At 37.5% G+C, this 9,070-nt stretch overlaps 1 protein-coding gene across 1 annotated transcript; it reads right to left on the bottom strand.

Annotated features, from left to right (window-relative positions):
* Positions 1-5,299: 5,299 nt before the first annotated feature.
* Positions 5,300-8,833, bottom strand: LOC117305908. Its single transcript, XM_033790797.1, has 3 exons — positions 6,866-8,833; positions 6,486-6,560; positions 5,300-5,767 (listed from the first exon to the last, which is right to left on the bottom strand). Exons 1-3 carry the CDS (start codon positions 8,754-8,756, stop codon positions 5,520-5,522), a joined length of 2,214 nt encoding a protein of 737 aa, XP_033646688.1. The 5' UTR covers positions 8,757-8,833; the 3' UTR covers positions 5,300-5,519.
* Between the last annotated feature and the right edge of the window lie 237 nt (positions 8,834-9,070).

The following is a 9,070-nucleotide window of genomic DNA, read 5'->3' as shown; positions in this document are numbered from 1 at the left end:
TAAGAGTACAAAGGGGGACAATAATAACCAAGATGTCCACGGTGGATTAGTACCACGCTTACCAGGAGGTAAAGGGAAATAATACACAAGATGTCCACGGTGGTACAATAAGAGTACAAAGGGGGACAATAATAACCAAGATGTCCACGGTGGATTAGTACCACGCTTACCAGGAGGTAAAGGGAAATAATACACAAGATGTCCACGGTGGTACAATAAGAGTACAAAGGGGGACAATAATAACCAAGATGTCCACGGTGGTATAAATAAGAGTACAAAGGGGGACAATAATAACCAAGATGTCCACGGTGGATTAGTACCACGCTTACCAGGAGGTAAAGGGAAATAATACACAAGACGTCCACGGTGGTACAATAAGAGTACAAAGGGGGACAATAATAACCAAGATGTCCACGGTGGTACAATAAGAATACAAAGGGGGACAATAATAAGCAAGATGTCCACGGTGGTATAATAAGAATACAAAGGGGGACAATAATAACCAAGATGTCCACGGTGGTATATAAGATTACAAAGGGGGACAATAATAAGCAAGATGTCCACGGTGGTATAATAAGAATACAAAGGGGGACAATAATAACCAAGATGTCCACGGTGGTATATAAGAATACAAAGGGGGACAATAATAACCAAGATGTCCACGGTGGTATATAAGATTACAAAGGGGGACAATAATAACCAAGATGTCCACGGTGGTATAATAAGATTACAAAGGGGGACAATAATAACGAAGATGTCCACGGTGGTATATAAAGAGTACAAAGGGGGACAATAATAACCAAGATGTCCACGGTGGTATATAAAGAGTACAAAGGGGGACAATAATAACCAAGATGTCCACGGTGGTATAATAAGAATACAAAGGGGGACAATAATAACCAAGATGTCCACGGTGGTATAATAAGAATACAAAGGGGGACAATAATAACCAAGATGTCCACGGTGGTATATAAGATTACAAAGGGGGACAATAATAACCAAGATGTCCACGGTGGTATAATAAGATTACAAAGGGGGACAAAATAACCAAGATGTCCACGGTGGATTAGTACCACGCTTACCAGGAGGTAAAGGGAAATAATACACAAGATGTCCACGGTGGTATAATAAGAGTACAAAGGGGGACAATAATAACCAAGATGTCCACGGTGGATTAGTACCACGCTTACCAGGAGGTAAAGGGAAATAATACACAAGATGTCCACGGTGGTACAATAAGAGTACAAAGGGGGACAATAATAACCAAGATGTCCACGGTGGATTAGTACCACGCTTACCAGGAGGTAAAGGGAAATAATACACAAGATGTCCACGGTGGTACAATAAGAGTACAAAGGGGGACAATAATAACCAAGATGTCCACGGTGGTGCAATAAGAATACAAAGGGGGACAATAATAACCAAGATGTCCACGGTGGTATATAAGATTACAAAGGGGGACAATAATAACCAAGATGTCCACGGTGGTATAATAAGATTACAAAGTGGGACAAAATAACCAAGATGTCCACGGTGGATTAGTACCACGCTTACCAGGAGGTAAAGGGAAATAATACACAAGATGTCCACGGTGGTATAATAAGAGTACAAAGGGGGACAATAATAACCAAGATGTCCACGGTGGATTAGTACCACGCTTACCAGGAGGTAAAGGGAAATAATACACAAGATGTCCACGGTGGTATAATAAGAGTACAAAGGGGGACAATAATAACCAAGATGTCCACGGTGGATTAGTACCACGCTTACCAGGAGGTAAAGGGAAATAATACACAAGATGTCCACGGTGGTACAATAAGAGTACAAAGGGGGACAATAATAACCAAGATGTCCACGGTGGTATAATAAGAGTACAAATGGGGACAATAATGACCAAGATGTCCACGGTGGATTAGTACCACGCTTACCAGGAGGTAAAGGGAAATAATACACAAGATGTCCACGGTGGTATAATAAGAGTACAAAGGGGGACAATAATAACCAAGATGTCCACGGTGGATTAGTACCACGCTTACCAGGAGGTAAAGGGAAATAATACACAAGATGTCCACGGTGGTATAATAAGAGTACAAAGGGGGACAATAATAACCAAGATGTCCACGGTGGATTAGTACCACGCTTACCAGGAGGTAAAGGGAAATAATACACAAGATGTCCACGGTGGTACAATAAGAGTACAAAGGGGGACAATAATAAGCAAGATGTCCACGGTGGTATAATAAGAGTACAAAGGGGGACAATAATGACCAAGATGTCCACGGCGGATTAGTACCACGCTTACCAGGAGGTAAAGGGAAATAATACACAAGATGTCCACGGTGGTACAATAAGAATAAAGGTCCAACAATTTAATGAATAAACAAAGTCACACAGATTAAACTCCACAAAATGATTAAAACATTTATTCACGCAATTGAAGCCAGCCTCTGTCCAACTTGTAATTGTATGCTTTACTTAGTGATCATGAAAAAGTTGCCTCGTACATGTACATGTTTAGACACGGGTTGATGACAGAGCATCTTGTTTATGTAAACCTTGAAGTATTGGTGTTAGATCCTTTTTAGAGACAGAGACTTCATTACGCTAAGTAAGAAAACAAAGTTAATCATCCTGAATTTTTTTCATAGAGAGGACGACGAGGGCATTTCTTTCCCACGATGGTCACCAAGCATTTAAATACCAAATGGCCATCAGAGTTCAGTTTAAAAGCACTGCCAACTAAGAATACAAAATTTGGGGACACTCAACTGAGTGTTTTTTTTATTTTTTTTTATTTTTTAATTAGCCTTGGATTTAACATCAATTTTTTTAACGAAAACTCAAAAGGTCTAAGAAAGAACCCTAGTCAAAAAATGGTTACTTATTTTTTTAGTAAGAACTCCAACATGGCAAAATGGCCAACAAAAAACCTCTCCCTTTCCCCTGCAACAAACAAGTGTATTAGTTCCAATTTCATGGCTTTGCTTACCGCGGAATTCTTTTCTTGCAACCCATACTAGATTCACATGCTTTAAAGGGCACCCTAACACGGAAAACACAAACAAAATTAATATATATATAGCACATCTTTTTGATTGTTTTTTATCATTTAACTGCAATGGCCTGTATGGAGATGAACCACTTCACACAACTGTTCAAACACAGTTTCAAATAGCTGGCTTTGTTAGTTTCTAACTTAAAGATTTTTAAGAAAGCTAAATGGATTTTTCTTTCTGTCTTGGTTTCTGATAAAGTCTTTCACGTTTCTCCAGGAACGATTAGTAAACATATGTGGTTCAGCTTTCATGAGTACACAATGCATAAAAGGTCAAATCTTTGCATTACACGGTACACAATAAATTCAAAATTGGCACAGGAGACAAAACAAAAGAACATAACACATAGTACAATGTAATTTGAAACCAGGCTTTGTCTAACTTGTCCTGAGTTTTAAAATATGAACACGCTGCATTAATGGTAATTCTTTGCATTACACAGTACACTATAAATTCCCAACTAGGCACGGAAAACAAAACAAAATAATTTAGCTGATCTTTTTGATTGTTATTTATCATTTAACTGCAATGGCCTGTATGAAGATGAACCACTTCATTCAACTGTTCAAACACAGTTTCAAATAGCTGGCTTTGTTAGTTTCTAACTTCAAAAGTTTTTAAGAAAGCTAACTGTACTTTAGCCCTAAACCTCACAAAATGTTGGAACTTTCATGTAATTGCTACATTTCTTTTAAAACAAACAATACATGCAAATGAAAATGCATTTAAACCAAATAAATAAGTAAACTTTTGAGTAAGATAAAACAATATTTCAGTATTAAGCTTAATCGTTTGCAACTACTCGTTACTGGAAATAAACTTCGATTAATGGCTGCTTGTTCTCTCATCTTGGCAAGAAGAAAAACGAAGAATTAAAATTAAACTTAATATGCTGAATACGTGCAGCAAAGGAAAATAAAATTGCATTTACAAACACAAATGTATAATGTGAAACAAATAAAATTACTTCGGCCTGACAAATATGAAAACCAAAATGGTCGCTTTGTATACACACTCTCTGTTAAACATGGCAATTACCACACAATCCCAACTTGGCATTGAAAAACGAACAAAGAATAGTTAATAACATACATGTAATTAATCTTTATGAGGTATAAGCCAGTCTTGCTTTTACCAGCACTGAGTTTTCAAAATATATGAACACGCTGCATTAATAGTAAGTTCTTTGCATTACACAGTACACTATAAATTCCCAACTTGGCACGGAAAACACAAACAAAATAATTTAGCTGATCTTTTTGATTGTTAATATTATCATTTAACTGCAATGGCCTGTATGAAGATGAACCACTTCATTCAACTGTTCAAACACAGTTTCAAATAGCTGGCTTTGTTAGTTTCTAACTTCAAAAGTTTTTAAGAAAGCTAACTGTACTTTAGCCCTAAACCTCACAAAATGTTGGAACTTTCATGTAATTGCTACATTTCTTTTAAAACAAACAATACATGCAAATGAAAATGCATTTAAACCAAATAAATAAGTAAACTTTTGAGTAAGATAAAACAATATTTCAGTATTAAGCTTAATCGTTTGCAACTACTCGTTACTGGAAATAAACTTCGATTAATGGCTGCTTGTTCTCTCATCTTGGCAAGAAGAAAAACGAAGAATTAAAATTAAACTTAATATGCTGAATACGTGCAGCAAAGGAAAATAAAATTGCATTTACAAACACAAATGTATAATGTGAAACAAATAAAATTACTTCGGCCTGACAAATATGAAAACCAAAATGGTCGCTTTGTATACACACTCTCTGTTAAACATGGCAATTACCACACAATCCCAACTTGGCATTGAAAAACAAACAAAGAATAGTTAATAACATACATGTAATTAATCTTTATGAGGTATAAGCCAGTCTTGCTTTTACCAGCACTGAGTTTTCAAAATATATGAACACGCTGCATTAATAGTAAGTTCTTTGCATTACACAGTACACTATAAATTCCCAACTTGGCACGGAAAACACAAACAAAATAATTGAGCTGATCTTTTTGATTGTTAATTATCATTTAACTGCAATGGCCTGTATGAAGATGAACCACTTCATTCAACTGTTCAAACACAGTTTCAAATAGCTGGCTTTGTTAGTTTCTAACTTCAAAAGTTTTTAAGAAAGCTAACTGTACTTTAGCCCTAAACCTCACAAAATGTTGGAACTTTCATGTAATTGCTACATTTCTTTTTAACAAACAATACATGCAAATGAAAATGCATTTAAACCAAATAAATAAGTAAACTTTTGAGTAAGATAAAACAATATTTCAGTATTAAGCTTAATCGTTTGCAACTACTCGTTACTGGAAATAAACTTCGATTAATGGCTGCTTGTTCTCTCATCTTGGCAAGAAGAAAAACGAAGAATTAAAATTAAACTTAATATGCTGTATACGTGCAAACACAGTTTCAAATAGCTGGCTTTGTCATAGTTGCTTTCTTCAAAGATTCTTAAGGAAGCTAAACTGATCTTTTTTCCTGACTTGGTTTCTGACAAAGTCCTTGACGTTTCTCCAGGAACGATCAGTAAAAAGACGGGGTTCAGCTTTCATGAGAGCAGAAATCGGTCCCTTCCCTGGAACTTTCCTTGACCTTAAGAAGCTTCCAAGATGTCTCACGACTGCTTGTTTTTCAGCCAATGTCCATTGCTTCTTCCGTTGTTGTTGTGCAGCTTCTGTTTCTGCTGGTTCTGTATGAAGTGAAAAAATGCAATAAATTAATTATTAAACACCTCAAATAGAAATGAAACATAATAATATCAATACTGATGATTTGGTTTGTAATGCAGGCACTCACAGCATGATAGGTATAGTCAGCATGCAACTGACCATGATGAGGACCAAGGGGAAAACAAGGGACATGAACAAAATTGTGTACCCTATGTGGCTGATGCAAAATTGATTGTAAGGTGAAGCTAAGGAAGATTAGTTTGTCTTTTTGTAGAGGGGACAAAGAACATCTAAAGAGTTTTAAAAGCACATTCTTTAGCACATAAACATAGCTGGTGTTACTTTTGTAAATCTAACTAAAAACAAATCAGTGCATGGTTACATTTATGATTTAAAGTTGTCATCAGTTTAGTTTCATTTTACATGGGGTGGTTGCAAGTTATGGCTATAATTGTGGCAAGTCAGAAAAAAAAACTGATTAGAAAGGAATGTTTAGACTCCATTTTATATTCCATAGCATTAAGTCATGAAAACATTCACATTTCAACGATTTCAGTACAAATGGTTGGAACATGGCTGGCAAGGTAAAATGACCAACTTGTGGCTGTCAGTGACACATCAAAGCTGCTACACAGCATCTAGCCCAGAATATGAACACATGCCTACACTGAGCCAACCAGTCAAGTTTTTAGTAAAACTTTGTAGTATTTGTGACTGATCCTAGTCTCATGTACTAACCTTTTGTTTTCTCTGGTACAGATGTCTCAGGTTCAGGATCACTGTCATCGTCTGATTTCTCATCTGTATCGTATTCTATAAAAAAACATGTTTTAAATGTAATACTTTAAAGCCTCCCTCAAAAGGGTCCATGTCAAATTATGTTTCACATCACAATGTATGTTGCTACCATAAAAGTATTGTGTAGGTTTACATAAACCTTTATACCATAATATGTGTTTTATCAGATTTGTTTCTGAACTTAAGTATCCATTCAATTTTGATTAATGATTAAACATGCAATAAAGGTCAGACACAGTTCAGGCTCAATCAAAATTGACCTGTATCAACTAATGTTTCAAATCGAATTGGTAAATTTAGAGTAGTTGTATCTATCATACCTTCACTAGGGTCCAGCTCCACATCTTTCAGGCTTTTACCAGCTAATCCCTGTACATCACCCTTCTCCATCTTCAGAAGGACCTTTGAAAGTTTTGCAACTTGAAGTGTGGACTCAGGCATGCGGTAGAACTCACGGTGTGTTCTCACATCATGTCCAAGGAAGCCTGCCAGCAGGTCAAGCTCATTGTCCTGGAGGTTCATCACTTGCGATACTGTTGCAATGTGTTTTCTGAGTCTGGTTGCACGTAAGAATTCAGGATTACTTGCTTTGCACTTTGAGGCATGTTCTCTAAGTGTGTCAGTCCCCCTAATGTGTGCCAGTCCTCTCTGATTACTAAACAGGAAGACATTGTTGACATCTATGCCTGCATCAATTCTTCTTTTCCTCAGTGTGTCAAGGGCCTCTTTCATCTGGGCAGTGAATAGTACTACAACGGTTCGCAAACGTTTTCCGATAATTTCGACTCTCCATAGCACCTTACACAGTGCCTTCTCCAGTGGTGACAAGGCGCCATCAACAACACAGGTTTCCCCATTAGCACACTTGCTGTAATCACTCAAGGTCATCTTCGATACCTCTCCAGGCCTTTTACGGTTGAACACAATGATTTGTGTCAGAAGAAGTTCAGCCAACTTTGTCCAAACTTTGGGCACATCCTTGTTAGTTTTCTGCAGCTCTTTGTGCCTTTCTTGTACTTGATTCTTGAGGTACCTTGATAATTTAACAATATCTCCAGTTAACGGCAACAACTTAGGATTGTTCCTCTTGACTTCATGCAATGTTCTCAGAGCATGGTGGCTTACTTCGCCTTCCCAATTCAAGTTGTACAATGATATTACAGCCTTACAATCCTTCTCAAGAACTGTGTCCCTGGACAAAAGTGCATCTCCTCTTAGAATTTCTGCACATGACTTCAGGCTATGTCCTATTTTCAGTGCAAGGCTTGGGGTTGTGTATAAATTGGTTTCCTCTTGAAATCCTGCTGCTCGTCTTGTTGCTTCAATGACTTCATTGAATTTCTCTGGACAAATGAGATCAGCTAACATAGCATTAGAATGCTGAGTGAACAGTCTGTACTCTAAAACCATTCTGGCCACCTCACGCAACCGCTGTCTTATGTAGCCTTCCTGATCTTTTGAGTGACCATGCTTCTTTGTCAACTTCTCTGCAAACATCGTAATCAGTCGGTCTGATCGGACAAGTCTGCTTATATTGTCACTTTTCAGGCTGGACAATATTTGGTGGGTTCGCTGACTAACACCTGGTTTGGTTGGCAGCATCATTCTGCTAGCTTTTCTTAGTCCAGTTTTTCTTTTCTTTTGATATGGTTCTTCTGCATCATTTACCTCAACATCAACTGTCTGGCAGCATTTATGCTTCCATAAATCATTTTGTGCAAAATAGCCAAAGCAGTTGGTGCAAGGCAAATAGTCAGTGGGATTAACTTTATATGAGGGCCTATACACTACGATAAGAGTGCCCTTTCCCTCGTCAAGTACTTTCGCATTATGAAGAAAGTTTCCATAGTTCCTCATAATAGTAAGCTGCTTTGTCCGTTCTCTGTTGTCTTTTGTGGCAAGCCACTGCTCTACTTGTAGTTCCTCTTTGTGAATAGATGCTAAATGCCGTGGCAACTTCTTTTGTGGAATCAGACAGAATGGACAAAACTGAGGCTTGTCCCAACTGCGCTTACCTCTTTCATTTGAAGTGGTTAGTACTTCAATGTCTGATGTATTCAATGAAGTAGAACTGGAGACTACAGGAACTTGACCAGGTGAGCCTAAATTTGTAGTTTGATGATGACCTTTGGAAGTGTTTGCTACTGTCAGTGTGCCTGAAACTTCGTTATCAGCAATGCTTTCAGAAACTTCCTCATTCTCATATACCATGCCAGAATCGTCTTCATCAGGATGGTCTTTATCACTTGGGTCTGTTATTTGCTTTGAGTTAGTAATTTGTTTTGTAGCCCTAGTCACTGGAGTAGATCTAGCAGCCAAAGCAAATTCGTTATCACTTTCATCAGCAGAAACAGGAACAAAATCTGAACCAGAATCTTCAACATCACTTTCATCGGCAGAAACAGGAACAAAATCTGAACCAGAATCTTCAACATCACTTTCAACATCTGAATCATAGAAAGAATCATACTGGGGTATTAGATGATTACCCAGAGAATATTGCCTTCTGTTGCTTTGGACCCCAT

Source organism: Asterias rubens, unplaced genomic scaffold (assembly GCF_902459465.1).
Source record: "Asterias rubens unplaced genomic scaffold, eAstRub1.3, whole genome shotgun sequence".
NCBI lineage: Eukaryota > Metazoa > Echinodermata > Asteroidea > Forcipulatida > Asteriidae > Asterias > Asterias rubens.
The sequence above is the reverse complement of the archived record's forward strand: the minus strand, read 5'-3'. Positions and strand labels throughout refer to the sequence as shown.